Below are 23,912 nucleotides of genomic sequence, written 5' to 3'. Positions count from 1 at the left end.
CACACAGTAGCCATTCAACTTACATTTTGTGAATTAAAGAAATGAAAGAAGAATCGGATACCTGGAATAAGTGTGAAGAACTGATACGATTTCAACAGCTGCAGAAGGAATCATTCAAGTCAGGGGGATGGGAAAAGCTCAGGCAGAAGTGCTCCAGGGGTGGGACACATAAGGACAAATAATGTCAGTAACTCTGGAATGCTGAGGCAGGATCTTAACAGCGCTTTACCTCTGAGTTGGGGTTGCACTATTCACACAATGGGGGATAAGCTATGTCTTTTAAAACGAAGTCATTTATGATCAGAAAGAAGAAACTGGAACAGAAGATACCTCTTAAATAGCTTTTTTTTTTTTTATTGTAGTTAGACAGAGTATCTTTATTTATTTATCGAACCCAGTGCTTCACACATGCTAGGCAAGCGCTCTACCACTGAGCCACATCTCAGCCCCTTAAGTAGCTCTTGAATGAATTATCTACGTAAGAAAAAATGAAGGTCTGAACCATGGCAATTGCCTGAACAACAGCGGCAGGAGTAAAAATAAGAGAGAAGGAATAAAAAATTATTTTTAACAATGTTAAAAATATGAAACAAGGTTTTTCATACTTAAGAACGATGGAATTAATTGAAGTATTAGTTTAAAGAAAATAAAAACTTTTAAAGCACTAAAATTAAGAAGTACAAGTTAAAAAAGAAACATTTAAACCCAAGTTTATTGGGCCAATTGATCATGAATGATACTAGGTATTAGAATGTATCATGATACTGGGTGTTAGAATGTATGTACTTATCAGAGTTTCTTGTTTTAATAAGAACCCCGAAACACATAAGTTGACATACAGTTGATAACTGAACTAGGCCTCCAACTGCACTCAGGAAAGGCCATTTTACACCCTTTGCCTAGGTAGTTAATAGGATATAACCATACCGTGAAGCTGTTGTTAGCATTTTTGGTGCTTGCTTCAGCTACACTGGCATCTGAGAGGTCAACTTCGTCAAATATCAGAGACTGTTAATGAAAAAAGAAGACAAACATATTAAGTAAAAACCTAGCTCCAAGTTATTCAATACATTTTTACTATCAGGTCACGACTATGAAATCTATGTCAAGAATGAGGCCCTGAAAATAAAGAAAAAATTAAGTGAGTGATGCTTTGCAATTTCTTCTAAGGAAGGATGTGTGAAACCTTAAGCCAGAACTAAGTCATAAACTGAAAAGGACTTTAGAGACCCCCAGCACACTGTTCCACTGCAAATACTCTGGGCTCCCTGAAAGCACAATACAACTTATGGTGAACCTACTGAATGTCCTGTGCGTACTCATGCACACACACACACACACACACACACACACACACACACACACACACTCACAAGCTTGAAACAGCTTTGCCGGGGAGGCAGAGGCCAAATCATTGCTCCCAGGTCTGTGAAGTGAGAATTGAGAAATAATCATGGCTCAGGTCATGATGAATTACTGAACATTCTGAATCTTATTTTCCTCATCTATAAATATGTGTCCAAATAAGATAAGAAATGTGTTCCTTTTATACTCTTAAGCAGCATTTTAACCAGTGTTAGGCAATAAAATCTCCACAGAAATGAACAATGAATAAGTTCATAGTGAGTTAGTCATTGTTCACACTCATTCTGTTCCTCTAGCAAGGATGGCATAACATGCACCTCCACAGCTGCAGAGAAAAGCCCACCACACCCCTGAGTCTTTCTTGTGCATCTAGGTAAGCACTCTACCACTGAGCTACACATACATGCAGCCCTACAGGTCCCTCTTCTCTGATGGCTTCCAGTTCCCCATCCCCAGTCTCCATATTGTTAAACTGTTCTACTTCTATTTAATTGCTCTAACTTCAAGACGTTCCCAGATTGGCAGACAATTACAACCTAGCATGGGAGACAAAATAGACAAAACCAACTATAATGTAAGAGAGACTGTTAAAAGTGGAAAAGATCCAATGAAATGCTATGGAAAGTCACTGTTGGGTTCTCTAGGGAAAAAAAAAATTAAATGAATGATGGAATAAGGCCTATCTGAGTGAGACAATAAAGAAAACAAGGGGTTTGTCAAGTGGAGATAGGGAAAGAATCATTTTGCAGATGGAAAACCCAGGCCCAAAAGTCAAATGCTGTCAAGTAGCCAGTGCCTCTGGAGACCAACATGAAGTCAGGATGGAGCCAGGTCAGGGAAGACCTTGAACATCCTGACTTTAAAAATATGATTATTTTATTTGGTTAGTACTCTTACATAAGTATTTGTGTATCACTTTTATTACAGCTGCATAAACTAAGAATTAGGTTTGTTTGTTTTTACCTCCTGGTATGTAACTTTAGTAATTGTATCAGGAACATGTATTTTTTAAAAAATGGAATTATTCAACTGGCAAAAAATCTTAATGTTTATTTTTGAAGTAATATTAAAATTTCAGTTTTAATGGGGGCGTTTTATTGCAAATTTTCCTTCCAAGAATGCATTATTATTATCTAATTCAACTATAAAATTTATGTTTCATTTTAATTTAATATATTTATTCTTAATTGCTAGCACAATAGAGTAATTATTCTGTGCCAAGTATTATGTAAGCACCTGATATGCATTATCAACTTTAAGCATCTTCTCAGCAATGCTAGCCACGCTACTCCATGAAATGTGCAGAATTGGGATATGAACCCTTATTTGGACCCAGAGCATGAATTTTTAGCAACTGTAACAACATTCTCCATGGGTAGAAAAAGGTTTAAAAGGTAAAAAAAGAAGAAAAGGACAGAAACCCACCAATTTGAGTTTATTATATCTAATAAATTATATTTAATATTTTACTTTAATTGGAAGGAAGGACAGATGAACTACACACTAGAGCTTTCCTATAAGTTGATTCTCATGGACACGTATGGGGCTGACAAATTGACCTCTGAGGGCTGGGGTCCAAGATGGGTCACATTTATGTCAACACCATATAAAAGTAGTCTCATGAGGCTCCAACACAAAAACAGCTTATACAATCAAACTTTTAAACCCATCCATAACCTCACTGCTTAAAACTAATATTCACTTGAATTACCTTTGAGTCCTTTGCATAATAAAGTGTCCGGCCTCGAAGTTTGAAGTAACGCTTTTTCCATCTTTGAAAAGAACTGGTTTGCTTCAATAGCTGTCCCTCTTTTATACTGGTCTGGGGGGAAAGAGAAGCACAAGGACACAATTAAAATGAAATCCAAAACCAAATGCAATTCCGAATCAATGATGCACAATCACTAACATTTCAAAAAATATTTTTCATGTCTTACAAATTATAAGAGAATATTTCTCTCATTACAGTTGAATCAAGGGAGCACATGAGCAAAATCCCAAAGAGCAATAATGAATCAACATGGTACTCTGCGCTCAAAGAATTCACAAAGAGTATGAAAGACACATGCACACAAACTAACATTTGCAATACAGTGTGAGGTACACACTGTCTGGTATATAGTAAGTATGGTGGAGGTGCAGTATATATAAGGATTATGAAAGCACATGGGAGCTGTGTTTAATTCTTAGCATCATCACAGTCAACTGCATGTTCTTAGGCAACTTAACTAAACTTTTTCATGTTTTTATTTACTCATCTGTAAAATAGGGATGTCAGCAGGCCATACCTTACAAGGTTGGTGCAAGGAATAAATAACTAACATGTAACAACTTAGTCCATGACACACAGTAAGTGCTCATTTAGTGTCATTTATCACAACAAATGTGTATGCACAGTGCTGTGCATGGTGGCCCACAGAGGGGAGCACTAGCTAACCTCAGAGGAAGTCAGAGATCCTCCCAGAGAAAGGCTCCACAGTGCATCTTGAAAGATGCACTATCATGATAAAAATGGATAAGAAAAGGGCCTTTTAGGTGTGTGCAAAATAAAAAAGCTTAAAACAGCATGGCTGTGGTGATTCTTTAAGGAACTCCCTGTTAGGAACAGCCAAGTGTTTGCAAGGGGGAGTGCCAGGAGATATGGCTAGAAGAAGTAGGCAGGGCTCTGTGGTGCTGGACAGGACCCTGTTAAGTGCTTTTAAAAGGCCAGTTCTCAGGGCTGGGGAGATAGCTCAGTCAGTACAGTGCTTGCCTTATAAGTACAAGGCCCTGGGTTTGATCCTCAGCACCCCCCCCCCCAAAAAAAAAAAAAAAAAAAAAAAAGTCCAGTTCTCTCCATTGTTACCAATGAAAGAAATTCTTAGAACCTACCTGACCTCATCCAGTCCCGCCCTCTTTCAATTCCCTTCACCCATAATGCCCACTTTGAAATGGGCATGCATGTTCCTCCTCAGGCTTGGGCACTAGGCACTCTCTCCTCCTGTTCTGCTCTTCCCTTCAATATCCATCTAGCTAATTCCTTCACCTCCCTCCAGTCTTGACCTTCTCATTGAGACCCACCTTACTGACCGCCTGTTTAATGCTGCAGTTGCTCTTGTTCTTCATATCTCCCCATCCTGATCTTATTATCTACCCCATAAAGTACTTTCCATCTTCTACCGTATAATGTAATTTACTCATTTATTATGTTTATTGTGCTACCCCTATTAGAATATAAAGTCCCTGAGTTTATTACATCTAATAAAGTTAAATTTAATGTTTCGTTTTAATTGGAAGGAAAGGAGAAAGGGAGGAAGGAAGGAAGCAAACTATGCTAGAGCCTTCCTGTAAGTGTCCTTAAGGGACGTGTCACAAGACTAGCTCAAACAGACCCCATTTGGTTGGGGTCCAAGATGGCTCAGATTTATAGTGAATTCAATAAAAGAATGATAATGCTACAGTGAGCCTCCAAGACAAAAAGAGCTGATAGAACCAAAGTTTTAAATCATCCCAATGAATTGAGCACTGATGTATCTCAAGTGTCAAGAACACTGTCTAGCTAGCACAGATGATGAGATCTAGATGAATGAATGGCAGATGCTGAGATTAAACCCCATCTGTTTGATTACAGAGTTTCTTTGCAACTTTCACACCATCCTGTCTTATTGTCAGTAAGACATAAAATATTGAGAAGTTTGTTGTTTCCAGTAAAGTAATTAAGTTATATTAAGCTTTACTTTCAATCTCAATGAGAGATTTCCTCTACAGCTTGCTCTTAGATTGTCCTCCAAGAACTGTGAAATCACTGCGAATTTAATGGTAACAAAACATTTCTGACACTTCAGTACCAACGAGCTGCTTTAGAATCAGTCTGGCTTTAAGTCAGGCTCCCCTGCATACTAACAGTATGAACCTGGGCAAGTCACTCCAACTCTCTGCCCAGCTTCCTCTCCAAAAATTGGGAAGGCTGATACCAACTTCACAAGCTTGTTGCATCTAATTTCATGATAAGATAATGTCTGTGGAGCACTTAGCACACTGTCTGGGTTACAGAAAACATTCAATAAGTGGCAGAAAGTGTTATTATTATGATATCATTATGCTATTAAGTTCAGGGAGTATTTCCCAGGCATCAAATTATAAGAGCTTCTTGGAAGAAGTAAATAAGTGTTCACAGGACACTGTCAGGGCAAATAACAGCTGCAGTAGATGGAGAGTATCAAGAGATGATGTTACAGGAGACAAGAGCCAGGGTATGCTGGCCACTACAGGGAGACAGGGCGTCTGCTTTTTATCCTAAGTGCAAAAAGCTAGTGAAACATTTGAAGCAGGAGCATCAATGGGGAAATGGGTGTGAAAGGAAGTGGAAGAACAATTAGGAGTTTGCGGCAGGAGTGCTGGGGAGGGACAACAGACACAATGGGGCTAGGGTGGTGGCATCACCCATTGAGATGGAGAGCAATAGAGGCAGCATTCACTGGACATGCCAATATACATGAAGGGCAAAAGAGAGGGAAAGAAGATACACAGAAAAGAAGTCCACATGCACTTGGCTGGAGCAACAAGATGCAAAAGACTGAGTGAAAAAGGAATTGAGAGGGAGGGTAAACAGTTTGAGTAATAAAAATCATGGTTCAAGATTCATGATCCTTAAATATATTTGGGGAGTGCAATGAAGAGGAAGACTATACTAGAGCAAGCTGGGGAAAAAATGAGTACCTTTGCACTCCCAGCCTCCTGGGGAACAGTTTTAACCCAATCACAGAAGTCCTCATTCTGAAATCCCAGGCAAATGGGGACCAGGCATGCACTAGGGTCACCTAACCTACCAGACTCCTACCACCCTTGTGTTAGCATCTTCCCAGCACTATACCAGGGAGTAGTGGCTGAAGATCCAGGCCCCCAAGTCTCCATCTCTAAAACCTCAGAGAGGAATATGCAATTGCTCCTAATTTCATTTTATGATGAAATTATGTTCTTGTCAAGAACCTAATTTTCATGCTATACCTCGGAAAGAAAAGTCTGATATATGAACACTTCAAACACACATGGTTACCACCACGGAAAGGTCCTTATTCTGGCTATTTATGCAAAGGACTTCTCAGAGGTAACGTTCAGGCAGTGGAATCCCCATTCATTGTCAGCCACAGAGGCCACTAATGAAGCTCCCAGGGCTGAAGCTCTCAGTTCCAGGAACCTGGGTACCAAGTAAGAACTAAGAGTGCAAGCTGGGTGAGGTGGCACATGACTGTATCCCAGCAACTCAGAGGCTGAGGCAGGAGAATTGCCAGTTCAGCAACTTAGCTAGGCCCAAAGCAACTCAGCAAGACCCAGGCTCTAAATAAAATACAAAAAGAACTGGGGATGTGGCTCAGTGGTGAAGCATTCTTGGGTTCCATACCCAGTACCAAAAAAAAAAAAAAAAAAAAAAAAAGAACTAAAATAACTTGGAGTACATCCTTATATGGAAAGCACATCACATTCCAGGTGTAGTGATACATGCCTATAATCCTAGCAACTCCAGAAGCTGAAGCAGTAGACTAGCAGGTTCATGGCCAGCCTCAGCACCTCAGGGAAACTAGATCTCAAAATAGAAAACAGAAAGGTCTGGGGATGTAGCTCAGTGGTATAGCATCCCTGGGTTCAATCCCCAATACCAAAAAAATAAAGGAAAGAAAGAAACCACACGATCAGTATTTGTCTTAGTGGTTAAGTCCCCAGGCTATTCTACCTTGGTCCAAACTCGAAAAATACCAGCCTCTCTATGTATGTCATGGAATTGAATCTCAATTAAGGATCAGTTATATAGTGCCTTCAACCCAGACTGGATTATTAACCACTTGCAGTCTGGGTCTGCTTCTTGTGCATTTCCATCATGAAGGTTCTATAATATTTAGATATACTATTTGAACCCAAGGAAAATGTGCTCTAAGTTCCAAATAACCAGGTCATAAACTACTTCTGAAACAAAATCTAGTTGTGAAATGGTGTCTGCATACAAACAGGAAAACAGGCAAAATAACCACTGGGATAGTGGTTTGCAACTTTAGTTGGATCAAGAAGCCTTTTTAGGATCTGATGAAAGTTATGAAAACCTCTCTCCAGAAACATGCACATACTTATATGCTATAAATTACATATAACTTTAGGAGTTTCATGAATTTTCATGAATCCACCATAACTAAAAATGATGACCATCACACAACATCAAGCTGGATGAGTTACTGGTGGTTGTTTGGTGTTTTTTTTAGATAAATCAGGCCTTACTATGGGTAAGAGTAGCAAACACTAATTTCTTTACCTTTCTCTTCAGTTAGTTTAATAGCTTCTAACAGTATTTGAAACAGCATCATTTAATATTATTTAAGAGGTCAGGAAGCAACAACTAACATGTTTTAAGTTCCAATCTTCTGTTGGGATCTTAGCAGTAGTTAATTATTAATGCTCATAATCAAACACATTCTAAAATATACAGGCATTACCTAATTTGAAAGTTTAAATATGCTTATTTATTCTATTTGGAAATCTGATATTTAAAGACATACTACTTAGTCATATGTAGTTGTTGTTCTTCCCAGTATCATTAAAGAAAAAATATTGTTTTATGACAATGAAAACTTGCCCCAAGAAAGATTAATTTGAATTAAAATATTAATTTCTTTGACACATTTGAAAATGTAATATTTTCATTCTGTGGTTTGTTTTGTCCTACTTTGTTTTCCATGATTAGTGATGTGCAAACCTCAGGGTGACATGTTATTTTCACTTTGTGACTAAGGAAGCTCTTATCACCTACACTTCTACCTCGAATAACCAAACAGCATTTTAGTGTCTCAGTGTCCTATCTAGTTTCATGGTTTGTTGCTTCCTAAAGTGCACACTTGTGACTCATAAAAGGGCAGTACATAGAAAGGTTAAAAGTTAACATGGGACAAAAGACATAGACACTATAATAGGAAGTATCAAAGATCGTATTATTAAAGTACCAATGAGTGCTTTCAGAGTTACTCTTTTTAAAAAAAAAAAAAAGATTGTTTTTAAAATATCATTTCTGATTAAAAAGAATGTTGCAAGAAAATGGGAAAAGAGGCATGAAAACTGAGACTTGATAGCATGTTAAATAACTATTCATCTGATCAGAAAGGAATATGAAGTGTTTAAAAAGATTAGCTGGGTGCAGTGGTACACTCCTGTAATCGCAGCAGCTCAGGAGGCCGAGACAGGAGTATCACAAGTTCAAAGCCAGCTTCAGCAACTTAGTGAGACCCTGTATCAAAATTAAAAAATAAAAAGGGCTGGGCATGTGACTCAGTAGTAAATTGCCCCTGGGTTAAATCCCCAGTATCAAAAAATAAATAAATAAAAAGATTACATTGAATAGCAAAGTAACTATACTTAACACTGCTGAAATGTTCATTTACAAATGATTAGGATGGTGAATGTTATGTTTTAAAACACAATAAAAATATTTTTTCAAAAAAGAGAGAAAAGATTATGAAACTCAGTTAAATAATCCAGAAGGTCCTTGAGATAGAGACTAAAAATTCTTTTAAAAGAGGGCAGTATCAGTATCATTTAATCTGGGAAAGTCAGTAAAAAGAGAGAGAGAAGGAACTACACAGAATATCCCAGAGGAATTGTCACTTGGCACCTACAGCAGGACTGTTTTTGGACTCGACTGTAGGTGATCACCAAAGTGATCACCAAGGCTGACCTTGGCCTTGACCCAGGAGCATCTTTGAAATTTGTCATGTTACACAGTACTAGGCTTTTGTTATTGTAAATCAGTTTCACTTCTGTCAAACGTTCGCTCAGATGCATTCACACATGAATTCTTTATTTTCCCCCTGAAAATACTTAAGATAGGCAGAACAGACATGACTGTTCAACATAGGTTTTACTTCAAGATTCTTGAAGAAATACAGGAAAATCCTCTTGTAACTGCCAAAGGGGCCTTGGAAGAGTCACACAGTGAGTGACATTGCTGTACTGCTGAAGCATCTCCAGGGCAGAGAGCCTAGGATCCTTAAAGCAGGGTGCTGAAATGCTGTAAAAACCTAATTTACCCAAAGAATAAATCATTTGGAAATTCAACTTATGGAAGTGTGTGTACTGAGATTCTTTTAAAGTTCTGTTTGAGGCAAGAAGTAGAAAAGTGAATGTTTGGTCTATTCATATTATACAAGCATTGTTGTGAAAAAGCACAAATAACCTACTTCTCTGTGTGGTTATTAAGGCAATTTTCTAAGATAAAAGCTTAATGATATTGTGCCACTGCTCAAAGCCCTTGGTTAGTTCTCTTTTGCCTGCGGCTTCAAGTCCATGCTCCCATGGGTATCATAGAAGGTGTTCAGGATTCTCTTATTGCCTGCCTCTCTCCTCATACTGCTTTCTGTGCCCTAAATGTCCTCTCCTCATTTTGTCTGCCTTGAAATCTCCTAGTCATCTCGACTCTGATCCAGTACCACTGCCCTGAGAAGGCTCCCAGATGAGCCCTAGGAAGCAGCGCCCACTCCCACCCTTGCCCGCTCATGCAAACTTTCCTCTCTGTGGAATAGCACCTAAGACACTAAAGGGCATCCTTTTAAGTGTTTATGGCTGCAGGAGGCTGTGGCCTTCATAAGGACTGTGTCCAACCCATTTTTAAAACAACACCATCTAAAACATTAGGAGATAAAGCATAGGGCCTCCCTGAATAAAGTTGTGGAGTTGAATTTAACAACTTTGAAAGACAGTATAAAATGATCTGTAAGGAAACTGAATTTTTAAAACAAGGAGAAAATTAGAAACCAGAAACCAGAAACCATGGGCGTCTGATTGAGGGGAAGTAATATGGATGGGTAAACAAGAAATGGTGGCTGGAAATAGTATTATGGTTTCCAGGTTCAGCAAGGGGGAGTTTGTTTCCGGGTGCAAAACAGAAGCTGAAGCACTATACAAAATTGTGTGCACTCCAGGGGGTGTGCCCTGGGGGAACAGCTAGGGAGGGACAGAAAATGTCTGTCTACACTGATTTTAAGAGCACTGCTCATTTAGAGATATCCCTTATATCATCACTTTCAGGGTAAATAATTTGTTTTTCTCTACAGAACTCTTAGGTTCTTTTTTCATCTTGTATAAGCATGGATCAATATTCCATGGGGAATATAAAGATATGTAAGACAGAGACCTTGTCTTTGTGGATTTACAAATTTCTCTATGTTATAAAATACAAAGTTATTTTTAAATTCTTGAAGAAATTAAATTCCTCTAAGGGAATGCAAAGGATTTTACTAGAAGGCAGTTATTCACATGAAAGCTAATCTTTAAAATAAAACTTCTGTTTATACATAGCTAAACAAATAATTTTTATAAAAGGAGAAACATAACAAAAATGACTAATCTGTCACAGCTCTAGCACATATAATCATGTAATCAAAGTATGGTTAAGAAAAAAATATGTGGAAAAATGGAGTTCCAAAAATTTCAAAATAAGTACAGTGAATGAATAAACAATGGATCATTGTTTTAAATCACACCATTATATTCAATATTAATGTTCAAATAGAATAGCAAGTTGGAGTTATTAACATAAATAGTTATTATCAGGAAGTTGTCATTAAGAATCCATTAAAAGTATTATATTTTAATATTGTTTTCCTCACAATTTCCATGATGGAGGATAAATTCACCCCTCCCCCTCAAATGGGTTTAGAAACATTTGCATGTAACTACCAATTAGTGCTATAACCTGGAAGATATTGGCTTAGTACTATCTGATCCTTTCGAAAAAAAATCAATTAAGCCAGGCTAAGGTTGTAGCTCAGTGGAAGAGTACTTGCCTGGCACGTGTGGGGCACTGGGTTCCAGTCATGGGTTCAAGTCTCAGCATCACACATAAACAAAATGAAGTCCATCAACAACTAAAAACTATTTTTAAAAAAATCAACAAAGCCATAGAATCCAATAACTCAGTTTCCAAAAGTTAAAAACAAAAAGGTAAATAAACTTGGCTTTCCCCCCCACAAAAATTAAGCTTCAAGAGCTTATTTTAAATAATAAACTTAAATGGCTTTAAAAGTTGAAAGAACTCATCAGCTACTTTTCTGAGACCATCTGTAGTTCAACATCTTAAAGCTGTGAAATTGTTCATTTTATGGTCCTTGTTTAGAGCAAATAAAAGTAATTTCTCTTTTAAGTCACATACACACAGTCACTCAGGGACTCCACCTAAGTTTTCAGTGATGCTTATGTGCCACAGGGTGAAGCTGCTTAGCTGGAATACTACTCTGATGCCCTGAGTTAGACTGCAACTTTAAAAAGAGCCATTTGAATCCTGTGGTAAAGATAAAAATCTTTGAAAAAATCAGTTACTCCCTGACTTATCTCATTCGTGTAAACATTCATTTATTGGCTTTGGGGGAGGGTATTAAACAGGTGTGGTGAAGTACAAATATACGATTCATGACTTTTCAGCATGCCTTCAAAAATTCCAGAAAAATCTTTAGCTCCCACTGGTCTTGCCCCAGCAGGACCCTTTCACTTCTCTTTTAGGGAATGGAATTTGGTGTGATGACAGCAATGGTCAGGGGATTTTCAACACTCTACATTTTACACATATCTCACTTTCTTCCTATTTTTACTAACTATGGCCTTTTCTATACTCTCAGAGAATGTTTCTTTGCCCTCTTCATTTCCTTATCCATTTATCATATCAGCTCCAGAAGGCTGTTATGCCTTCCTGGGTGTCTGTACAGGACCTGTTAACATCATGAGTCTGTCCATCTTTAATGATGAACCTCTTAATCTATGAAGTGGAAATGATATCTGCATAATACTATGTGCTATGATGCTATGTGCAACAAAGGATAAGAAAAAATGCATAATTCTTTAAAAAGGTGCTATGTCACGAAATCATCATCTACATTGGTCCTCATCACAAGCACTACTTTATGGAACAGATTTTTTCCTTTTTTTGAGGGGTGGTACCAGGGATTGAACTCAGGGACACACTACCACTGAACCAAATCCCCTACCCTATTTCATATTGTTTTATTTAGATACAGGGTCCCACTGAGTTGAGGCTGGCTTTGAACCAACAATCCTCCTGCCTCAGCCCCTCAAGCCACTGGGATTATAGCCATGCACCACCACACCCAGTTTCATTTCTTTTTCTCTCTGTTTTTTTTTTTTTAATTTTGGTACCAGGGTTTGAATCCAGGGGCACTTAACCACTGATCCACATTCCCAGTCCTTTTTATTTTGAGACAGGGTCTGGCTAAGTTGCTTAGGGCCTTGCTAAACTGCTGAGGCTGGCCTTGAACTTGAAAATCCCCTCTCTCAGCTTCCCAGCCACTGTGATTACAGGCAAGACACTGAAAAACTTTCATTTCTTAAATCCATGCTTATCCACTCTTCCTGCCACTACCTTAGACCAAGCTCCTCTAGCACCCTCGAACTCACACTTTCCTAAATGCTCTCCATGCTGTCCGTTTTTCCCACCACAAGTCCACTCTTCCCACAGCAGACAGAATTATCTCAAATAAAGATGTGATTCCACCAAACTCTGGTTTAGTATGTTCAATGGTTTCCCATCACCCAGAATACAATACCAGACTTCTTCTTCTTTTTTAAATGGCGTCTTCAGTCAGCAACCAAATATTCTCAACATCTGTATAATTCCAGATTTCTAAGCTGGGTAAACAATATTCTTCCATCCATATTGACTCACCTTACTTAACAGGCTCATCATCAGCAACCCCCTCTAAGTTCACCTAATAGAATATCACTTGCTTATCCATATAGAAGTCATACTTCCCAGTTGCCGAGCATTTTTATGAGCTCTTCTTTCTACTCAAGATTGTCTTCTGCCTACTTCTAAACCCCCACCTCATCCATCATCTGTCCTTGGCTCAGGCCACCACCAGGTCCTTGATGCACCCACAGCACGAGGCTCATGCATAATTTACTACATTAATCATGCTGTATAGGAATTTTTCAAACGTGTTTCTCTCCTATAAGACTGAGTTTTTAAAGGACAGAAGCTATATCTCATTTATTTTTCCATCCCACAGATAGCAATTATCTGATATTTAGAAAATAATTACTACATGTTAATTGATTCATTGAATGCTCAGGAAAAAAGTAAGAAATTAAAATGGTTCAAACATTTTCTTTTGACTGACAGGAATTAAAGGAACCAAATGGGGAAAGATATTTAATTTTCTCTTTCCATCAAGTCAACATGCTGGCAAAAAGTAAAGAAGAAATAGATCTGACTGCTAAAAAGAGTCCTCGGTTAAATTCCACTTCTGGCTCTACAGTTTACTAGCTCTATGACATCAAATAAGTAATAGCATCTTTGAACCTAAATCTCCCCATCAGAAAGGTGAGGATAAATATTACCTGCTCTGTATTCCTCAGAGGTGTTAGGATCAAACAAAATGGCATGCAAATGTCTCATAAACTCTCAAATGCTATGTAAATACAAAGTACCATGAATAAGGTACTATTTTAGCATGTCATACTTTGGGGAAAAGGTGTTTTCAATCAAGAGATAACAGTTCTGAATAAGGGCCTATTGCTTCTATTCAGGGAAAGTGTCACACAAAACCTGTGTTTAATCACACCCAGGATCCAGTCCCCAAATGTATAATGCTTCCTGGTTTAGGCATGAAAGCAGGAATCAATCATGAAATTGTATTTAACACAGTAATAGAGAATAGTTTACAGCATGCTATATGATATTACTATTTTATTTCTTAGAGCATCAATCTTATTTTTCAGAAAGAATTAGGAAATGACTAGTACTGCTGCTGCTCCACTGCACAACACTGGCTCTTCAGAAGTCAAGTTGCCCCAAACTGACATATCTGTTTCTCGCCCTGCCTGGGAGCTCAGCAGGAGCAGGGACTATGCCCGCCCTGTTCACCACTGTAGAACCAGCGCTCTTCACCGTCCTTGGCCCCGAAAATACCTCCCCATAGTCAGTCACTGAACAAATTAATGAATGAAGACTGGCATGCAGACAAAGCCATTGAAACAGTTGTTAGGTGGAATCTGGAACAGCAGACCATCTGTAAGAGCTCTGAAGGACAGCCCAGGCAGGAAACCCAGCAGCATCCTGAGAACTGGATCCAGAGATGCACGGGTGGCCAGCCATCTTACTCAACTACAAATGTCTTTATGGCAAATAGAAGGTATTTGGTTGTTGACTATTCTGGGATTATTTTTTTATCCCAAAATTAAAAGTCATTTTCTTTTTATCCACTGTCATTCATCATTACCAAGGGAGGTCATCTATCTCATCAGCATTGATATTGCCTTCACCGAGGGTGGAACATAGAAGAGATCCACTTATAAACTATTTATATCAACTATTATTTTAGACAGTGAAATGAAAGGGATAGTAGTTTTTCTGTCCTTCTGTATTCATCCAACAGTTAAACTTACATAGTTTTCGTTGGCAGGCGGTCAAACACAAACCACAGAGCCCCACATTGTACTCCACGTCTCTAAAACTAGGAGTCTGCCTTTATTATAAGTTTGCACTTCAATGCACTATGTCTGCTGTCATAACATGGTTTTTTTCCTTTTCTCAGCCCTTATGGATGCTCTTCTTGTATGAGTATAAAATAAGAACTATTTCCCCCTGCAACATGCCAGAACTTGTATCTGAATGGGCGCTGCTACTCATGCTCTGGAAGGTAAGCCGTTTGATTCTGATCCAGGCTGTCAACCTCCTTCTATCAGCCACGTGTGAAATTGCTTCAAGCCTGGCTTTTCTCTCAGCCTCTAAAACTTCCCACCCGTTCCTTCGGAGTCTAGATCCTTTGTGCTTTGTGCCTTCTCTCTACCCTTCTTTCCCCTTCTGAATTGTACCCTGCCATGAATTTCCTTTTTCTTAAAAATGAATTCAAGCCCCTATTCAAATAAGTATATATACATTGCGTCAGTTTTATTAGGTAGGCCAGCTGTTATAAAATCTGGTTGATCTTTACATGGGCACTTCATCACGTTGAGGTGCCGCAGTTCATTTGGAAGGTTTTGATTCAGTAGCTCTGGAGTAGGGCACAGGAACCTACACGTTAAAATCTTTTATTCATTGGTTCTTTTTAATTCTACATGACAGTACAATTCATTTTGACATAAGTATAAAAGCATGGAATATAATTTGTTCTAATTCAGTCCCCATTACTTCCCCTTCCCCTCATTTCTACCCTACTCATGTTCCTTCCCCTCTGCTCTACTGATCTTTCTGCTATTTACTTACAGTTTTTTAAAATCAGTGTCTTGTGGATGTACATGATGATGAGATTCACTGTGGTATATTCATATATGTACATAGGAAGGTTAGGTCAAATTCAATCCACTGTCTTTCCATCCCATCCTTCCTCCCTTCCCTTCATTCCCCTTTGTAAACTCCACTGAGCTTTTTAAATCACCCTCCTTATTACGGATTAATAATCTTCATATCAGAGAAAACATTCCACCTCTGACTTTTGGGGACTGGCTTACTTGACTTAGCATGACAGTCTTCAGTTCCATCCATCAGGAAATGCCATAAAGTCATTTTTCTTTATGGTGGAGTAATACTCCATTATGTAGATATACCACATTTTCTTTATCCATTCATCTGTTGAAGGGCACCGAGGTTGGGTCCATAGCTTGGCTATTTTGAATTGTGCTGCTATAAACATTGATGTGACTGTATAACTATAGTATGCTGATTTTAAATCCTTTGGATATATATACCGGGGAGTGGGATAGCTGGGTCTATATGGTGGTTCATTCCTAGTTTTTCAAACAATCTCCAAACTACTTTCCAGAGTGACTGCATGAATTTGCAGTCCCACTAACAATCTGTGAATGTACCCTTTTCCCCCCGTCCTTATTTTTACTTATATTCTTGATAATTGCCATTCTGCCTACAGTGAGAGAAAATCTCAGTATAGTTTTAATTTGCATTTTTCTAATTGCTAGGGATATTGAACATTTTTTCATAAATTTGTTGACCATTTGCATTTCTTCTTTTGAAATGTGTCTGTTTAGTTCCTTTGCCCATTTATCGAATGGGTTACTTGGCGGGGGGGGGGGGTGTTAAGTTTCTTGAGTTCTTTGTATATTCTGGACACTATTGCCCTATCTGAGGAGCAGGTGACAAAGATTTTCTCTCCTTCCGTAGGCTCTCTCTTCACACTCTTAATTGTTTCCATTGCAGTGAAAAAGCTTTTTAATTTGATGCCATTCCATTTATTCATTTTTTATTTTACTTCTTGCACTTTAGGAGTTTTGTTAAGGAAGTCAGTTCCTGAGCTGACATGTTGGAATAATGGACCTACATTTTCTTCTAGCAGGTGGAGAGTTTCTGGTCAAATTCCTAGGTCTTTGAGCCACTTTGAGTTAAGTTTTGTATAGGATAAGAGGGAGATTTAAATTTCATTCTACTACATATGAAAATATCTTTTTGTGATTGGAATTACCAGGTTTAAAAGACACTCTCTGATGCTACATGTTCAATAATTCGCATGAACCCTTTAAAAAATACAAATCAACGCTTTGGGTCCTTCTTTTCATTCATCTTTAATTAACATCATTCAATGTAACCATTTACTCTCACTGGGCTCTCAGCATTTAAAAACTTTGGTGTTAGAATCTTCCTAAAAGATATATATAGTAAAATGTTGCATCTCTCCACTCAAAATGTTTCTTTCCCTGTGTTGGAGCCCCATTCGTATGACCCGCCCCCCGACCCAGAGTGGGAGATTACTTGGGTTTAATAACTGAGCATGCTCATTCAAGCTCTTCCCTTCTCCCTCTTAAGAGTCAACGGCCCACCAGAAACCAAGTTACAACTGACTATAACTCAGATTTAAGCCAGATTTTACAGCAGATGAAGACTAGAATAATATCTGTGGTTGAGGAAATAAGAGCTGTAGTGGGAGCTGGCCACCATCCTGTGCTTGGACCTGCAGGCAGGAAGCGGAGAGATGTGACTCTGGTCCCTTATCCCCACTTCCATACTATGTCTCTAGACCCACACTGCCACCCAAAGTAAGCATTGGCACCAGCCTGGCCAAGCCAGGAAAGCAAAGGCTGGCAACAATGAGGTCAAATTTAAGTGAGTGAATCCCTACTTATAGAAGAATGGGGATAAGAGAAGTTTCTGGAACCAATATTTAATGAAAACACCATAAGAGGAATGATAGTGATTTGCACTTACAACATCACAAACACTTCCCTTTTCATAAGGCTGCCACTAGAGCCATGTCCTCAAGCACTTTTGTGTTTCAGAATAATCTGAGGAGATTTCCCCAAATATATCCAACCAGGCACTTTGCAAAAGTAAATCCAGAACCTAACTGGCTCAGCCTCCCTGTTGGGGGTTACTGAGGAATTTTACAGCTCTGTGAAATCAAGTTCAAAACCACGAGGCATATAATATTCCAGACATGTGATATTCTGTAAGTTTGTAAAACAGTTTAATTTGTTCTCTTTCTCAGAAAAACATGCAACCACTATTTATTTTTTAGTTTTCCCAGAAGTAATTGCTTACTTTTACACATAAAGCACACACTCCCAGACCAACACTTTCTGGCTCTGTTGTCTGGGTATAGGTGGTGACAGAACACTGTCCTCTTACCACCCACTGTGCCCTGGCAGCAGGTCCCCTCTCACAGGGTGATGCCAGTGGCTGTTAAGTAAGCAGGCTATGAAACTCTGAATAGGTCTGTGGCTCTGCATTTTTTCATCCTGCCACATTAAACCCACTAGTAGAAAAGGCTCATTACCACAATTCCCTATTTAAGGAGAAAAACATTCAATTTTCCAAACAAAAGTCAGTGAGGCTGCAGGCTCCATAACCCTGGGAAGTGGTCAGGTCTACCCCTCAAGAAACTGGAGGAAACACATGAAATGTAATGAGGAATCAAGGTTTCCCCACACCTACAGAAGTATCCTAAAGACCTCTGAATATATTCACAATATCTTCATTATTTTGTTTGAAATACTATAGAATCCAATATTTAGAATATTCATGTTTAAGCATAAATTGATGCATTCTAAAGCAAAACAATGGAGATTATTCAATATATTCTGATTATACCAACAAACTCTCCAATGATTGCTAATGTACTTTGTCCATTGTACTGGTTTATAATTTTCTTGAGAAAAACTATTAGGATATAATTACCTTTTGAGACTGTAGTCATTCTGTGAATGTTTTTAATTCCTAAAAATAAGCTCCCTCTCCACTTTTATATGTGCCTTCTTTACAGAAGTTCCTGAGTATAATTTTCTAATTAATATTACAGAGATGAAAATATATGGTTTTATAAAGTGCTATTATACTACGAAAGTTTAAAATAGTCACAGTGTATAAATATCATATAAGCCTTTTCTTTTTTGTAAAATACAGCAAACTACAACATCTTACCACAAGGTGGCAGTGGCATGCTACTAATGTTCAGGATTTTCCTCTACAGCTGTGAACAGTTGGGCTTCTTTTTTTTTTTTTTTTCAGAGTTACATAAATCCTTGCCCGAAACTCTGAGTGGCATATAAGTAACTATGTTGTAAAAAGGTTTAAAAAAAAAAAAAAAAAAAAGCTATCCTTCCAATTCTGAATTAACTTCTTCCTTTATCAAACGCCCCAACTCCCAAGAATAATCTCTGCCCACCCAACCCATGACATTTTGATGTAACCACTTTCCCACATGGCTATAATGATACAACTGTTATGATGTAGGGGCATCTTGATGTGGCCCAAAACAACTACCAACCATTACATTTATTATTTTTTTATCCATAACTAATGTGCAAAACAGACAAGCTCACACCATTCCTGAGACTCACAGTGCTACTGTACAGCCAATGCTCTCAATTTCAGGATGCAGGCCAGGAATGAGGGAGGAATTAGAGGGGTCAGTGGTTGGTCAAGGATGGGCTGGAAGGTGGGGTGAAGGGCAGGGAACTGATAGCCTAATCACATAAATCCAAGAGTCATTATTACGTTCTATATTTCATCTCAGAAAGGACCATTCATCATTTTTATACCAAGGATCAGCTTATTTTCTGTAATTTCAATTTTATCTTCAATACTGTGCTTCTCAAGTTTTATAGTTCTTCCCCCTGAGACTGCCTGGGTCCTGATTGCACAGGCAATTCTCACTTAGAAATCAGCTGGGTCTCTGAATTCACAGACAGGCAGACATATTCCACTCCAGTGATGGTTTTGATGAGCTGATACCCCTAAAAAGATAACCCAGGTTTTAAAAATATTTTAATTGTTCACAGGAAAGAATAGAATAAAATTTGACTGCACTCTGTGATTAGGATAAAGCAGATGAAACGTAGAGATGAAGTCTGTGTCAATGGTTATATAAAACAGGAACACACGCACACACACCTCAACGTGGGTTCGAGCATCTGGTCCTGACAGTGCGTTGTTTCACCTGGATCCATCTATAGTCTTCCATTTATCCCTCCTGAGATCTTCCCTGTACTACTCCACCCCTGGCCAGAGGAATGTAACCCCTCCCTCCTTCATGTTTCTTCTGCACACTATCTTTACTTTTGTCTTTGTATCATAGTGCAATAATATGTCTACACAATGCACAAAGGCACAGAGCTACAGCCTGGGTTCTAACCTTGGCCATATAGCTGGTTAATTGTTAAAAAAAACATTGAGCAAATCATTTAACCTTCCTGTGCCTCACCTTTTCTTTATGGATAATAACAAAAACAACTAACAACTAACTCACTGGGGTATTGTGAGGGTTAAATGGGTCAACGCACATGAAGTATTTGCAGAGTTCTTGACACACAGTGCTCAGTAATTATTAGTTGCTCCTGTCCTTTACTAGACAGGCAATTTCCCAGAGTGAGGATCACACTTCCTTCATTTTAGCCTTCCTTCATCATAGCCCCCAGCACTATGCCTAGCACCTCAAAGGCACTTATAAGTTATTTGTTAAACTAAACTGAACTCTCCTGTCTTACCTAGTTGTTCCTTCTCCCCACATTTGCCCCTTTGGCAAAACTTTATTTTACCTCCTGACTGCATCCCAGGCTACAAGCTATGCCTTCCTCTCCCTGATTACAAACTTCTTTAAAACATACCATATTCCTGTTGTCTCCTTTCCTTGATTCAGCCTTACTTCGTGCATGATAACTTTCCCTCCTTCCTTTTCAAGAAAACTGCCCCTTGGCTGTTTCCAGTTATAGCCTGCATGCAAATCTCTGAGTGAACGACTTTCCATAGTTCCAATGATCTCATTATATATATCCTAAAATAAATTTCTACATTTAGTTTCAATTTTTCATTCCAGCTCCACTTACTGCTATGTACTTGACACCTCTACCTGGACATGCTGTCACCACCTGAAACTCAACAAGGACATTTTCTTTCATATAATATGCCTCGGCATAGCAGAAAAAAAAAACTGGCCTGGCTTCAGGAAACATAGACTCTAATTCCAAACTTCTAATAACTGACTCCAGCTAAAAGTCACTTGCTCTTTCTTAGTCTATATGGAACTCAAAAATGAATTCAGCACTTTCCTGCTCTTCTTCCTGTGTCTCTTGTGTTAGCAGCAGCAGCAGCAGCATTTTCCAAAGCACACAATCCCCAAACTTCCAAACTACCTTTTATCTCTCCTTGTCCTAAATGACTTATTCTGCCATCAAAATGTTGCTTCTATTGCCAATGCACCAATTCTTGCAGTTTTATTGTTTCTTACTTAGACTCAAGCAATGGCCTCCTCTGTAGAGATGCTGCCAGGACCAGCACTCAAGGAAGAATTTCCTAATGGAGAGCAACCACTACCCACCCATGACCAGCATTGACCCTTCATAGGGAGGCTACTGCTTCTCCTTAAACTTTCACCTAAAACTACTCTTATTTTTATTTAAGTGTGTTTTTATACTGATACATAACATAAAAAGTTGTACATATTTATGGGGTACCATGTGCTGTTTCAATACATGTATACATACTAATGCTTAAATCAGGCTAAACCTATCAATCCTGCCTCATACATTTATTATGGTGAAAACATTCAAAATCCTTTCTTCTAGCTTTCTGAAATATACACTGGCCATCATTATCTAGAGTCCCCTCACTGTGCAAAGAGCACTCCAGAGCTTCAACTGTGACTTAGAACCCATTGACCAACCTTCCCCCGATCCCTCCCTCCTCCGGCTCTCCCAGCCTCTGGCAAACACCAACCTACTCTCACCTTCTATGAGATCAACTTTTTAAAATTCCACACACAAGTGAGAGTAAGGTACTGGTCTTTCTGTGCCTGGCTTACTTCACATAACGGAATGATCTGCAGCTCCACCCACGTTGTCACAAATACCAGGATTTCATATATTTTGTGGCTTAGTAGTCTCCCACTGTATACATGTAAATCTCTAATCTTATAAGCATAACAAAGCAGAGACAAGACAGAACACAAATAAGACTTTACTATGGGTGGCCATAGCTAAAGAAAAGTCACCAGAGAGCACCGTTTAAGACAACAGAAAAGAATCCCTTTTATCTTTCATGCCTGTGAGCATGAAGAGGGATTCCAAGGTCTTCCTTTCACAGCCCCTCTACCAGGCACATACCAGGTGTCCACAACAGCCAAGGAGCACATCACACTCAAGGTCTCCACAGGAAACCCAAGAAGCTGAACTCCCTTGCTGGACCTTCTACAGCCTGTCCTAGCAGCTCCTGATTTAACTCAAGGGGATGCTGCCTTGCTAGGGCAAGCCTCACTGGAATATAAGAACGCCACAAAAGCTGCCATGTACATGCCTGTGGGTGTAACATGGAAAAAAAAAAAACATACTTCCTCACATCAGCCCAGTCCCCCCAATCAATCCTGCATATTCCTTCCCTCCAGAATTGTTTCCTAAAGACACAGATCTCGGGGCTAGGGTTGTAGTCAGTGCTAGAGTGCTTGCTAGCATGTGTGAGGCCCTGGGTTGGATTCTCAGCATCACATAAAAATGCATAAATAAAATAAAGGTATTGTATCCATCTATGACTAAACCTACTTAAAAAAAAGACACAGATCTCATCTGGTCACTTTCATGTTCAGGATCTTTGTTGGTTGTACATAAACGACAGAATAAACCAAAACCCCTTCCTTCTGCCTTGAAGGTCCTTCACCCTCTACATCTCTGGAGTCCCCTCCAGCTACAGCTTCCATCTCCCTGCCGTGTGCGCTCCTGACCTTCCATTCTAACCAATGCCGGCCAAATGAAACCTACACCCTCTTATCTTGAACCCTTTAAGTGTCTTTCCATACATCTAGGACCTTTCATCCTATTGACTTGCCCTTAAATGCCCACTTTTCCAAATGTCACTCAAGCAGAGCTCACTCATTTGCAATTTTATGTTCTTGATCCTCACAGAGCTCTATTTGTAAAAAGCAACACATTCCCACAGGTCAGTGAAATCTATATTATGGTATGAAGAGAACATAAATCACCAACGGGTCAAGTTACACACCCAGTCATTAGGAGCTGGTCTAGTCTTTTTTCCCCTAACTCCCCAAAGTCATCTCAGGATCCAGATTATTTTATTTCTTCCTCATCTACCTAAACTCCACTCCATTTGAAAACAGCTGCCTGGAAATAAGTGGGTGTTTTTGTTGTTCTTGGGAGGGAATAAAACACTTCCTTTCCCTCTCTCCAGTTCACAAATCCCTGCATCCTGGATGCCTGTGCTGGCCATGTCACACATGTTACCCGTCTGTGCAGTCTTCTGCATACGCAGTACTCATCCGCTGAGGTTATGCAGAGTCTACTGAGGTTACCCAAGTCAAGGAAATGCTGCGCTTTTCCCTTGGAAGGTGAGGTCAATAAAGAATATTTTAACAGATGCCAAACAAAACAAAACAAAAAACAATCCATAGTGCAGAGTTTAAAAAAAAAAAAAAACAGATTCGAATATTCATATTATTGTGTTTTACAGCTCTACTTATTCATTAAACACATATTTATTGATACCTTCTATATGCTGGGAACTTCTCTGAGCACTGGATCTTTAGCAGTAAAGCAGACAGATACAAATACCTGCCTCCCACATTGAGTTAATGATATAGTGGAGGTCACTAAAAAGGATTTTAACATCTGATTTCATTTTACCTACATATAAAGTATATGTTATCTACTTACAGATTAGTTTGTAGGTATGACTAAGGGAAAAAAAAAGTCTGAAAATAGCATGTAGTTTAAGACAACATCCTAAGACTACACAAAGAATAGTTTTCCAGATGAGAAAGCAAGGGGCTACCCAAGAGTAGCAGAATCAAAGTCCAAACAGGTCTTGAGAAGAGAATTACCACTCACTACCAAAAACATGTCTTTTTTTTTTTTTTTTTTTGCGGTGCTGGGGATCAAACCCAGGGCTTTGTGCTTGCAAAGCAAGCACTCTACCAACTGAGCTATCTCCCCAGCATTTTTTTTTTTTTTAATTTTAAATCAAACCTTAGGTCATTGCTATGGTTTGAAGGTGTCCCCCAAAGATCATGTGCTAGAAACTTAATTCCCAATGCAGCAGGGTTAAAAGGGTTAAGATGTGTGAGCTTAAAGGG

The 23,912-nt window shown here is 38.9% G+C and overlaps 1 protein-coding gene across 10 annotated transcripts in view; it reads right to left on the bottom strand.

Annotated features, from left to right (window-relative positions):
• The window catches only part of DGKH (diacylglycerol kinase eta), a 179,354-nt gene that overhangs the window by 98,961 nt on the left and 56,481 nt on the right, over positions 1-23,912 (bottom strand). For all 10 annotated transcript variants that reach the window (XR_013763222.1, XR_013763223.1, XM_079136503.1 and 7 more), the window contains exons 3-4: positions 3,077-3,187; positions 928-1,008 (exon numbers count right to left, since the gene is read on the bottom strand). Coding sequence is in view for 8 of the 10 variants with exons in the window: in XM_079136503.1 (XP_078992629.1) it covers positions 928-1,008; positions 3,077-3,187 (192 nt within the window). In the remaining 2 variants the exon portion in view is untranslated. The remainder of the gene's footprint in view (positions 1-927; positions 1,009-3,076; positions 3,188-23,912) is intronic.

This window comes from Sciurus vulgaris, assembly GCF_902686455.1.
Source record: "Sciurus vulgaris genome assembly, chromosome: 4".
Classification (NCBI taxonomy): Eukaryota; Metazoa; Chordata; class Mammalia; order Rodentia; family Sciuridae; genus Sciurus; species Sciurus vulgaris.
Note: the sequence above shows the minus strand (reverse complement) of the source record. Positions and strands in the feature narration are given on the sequence as shown.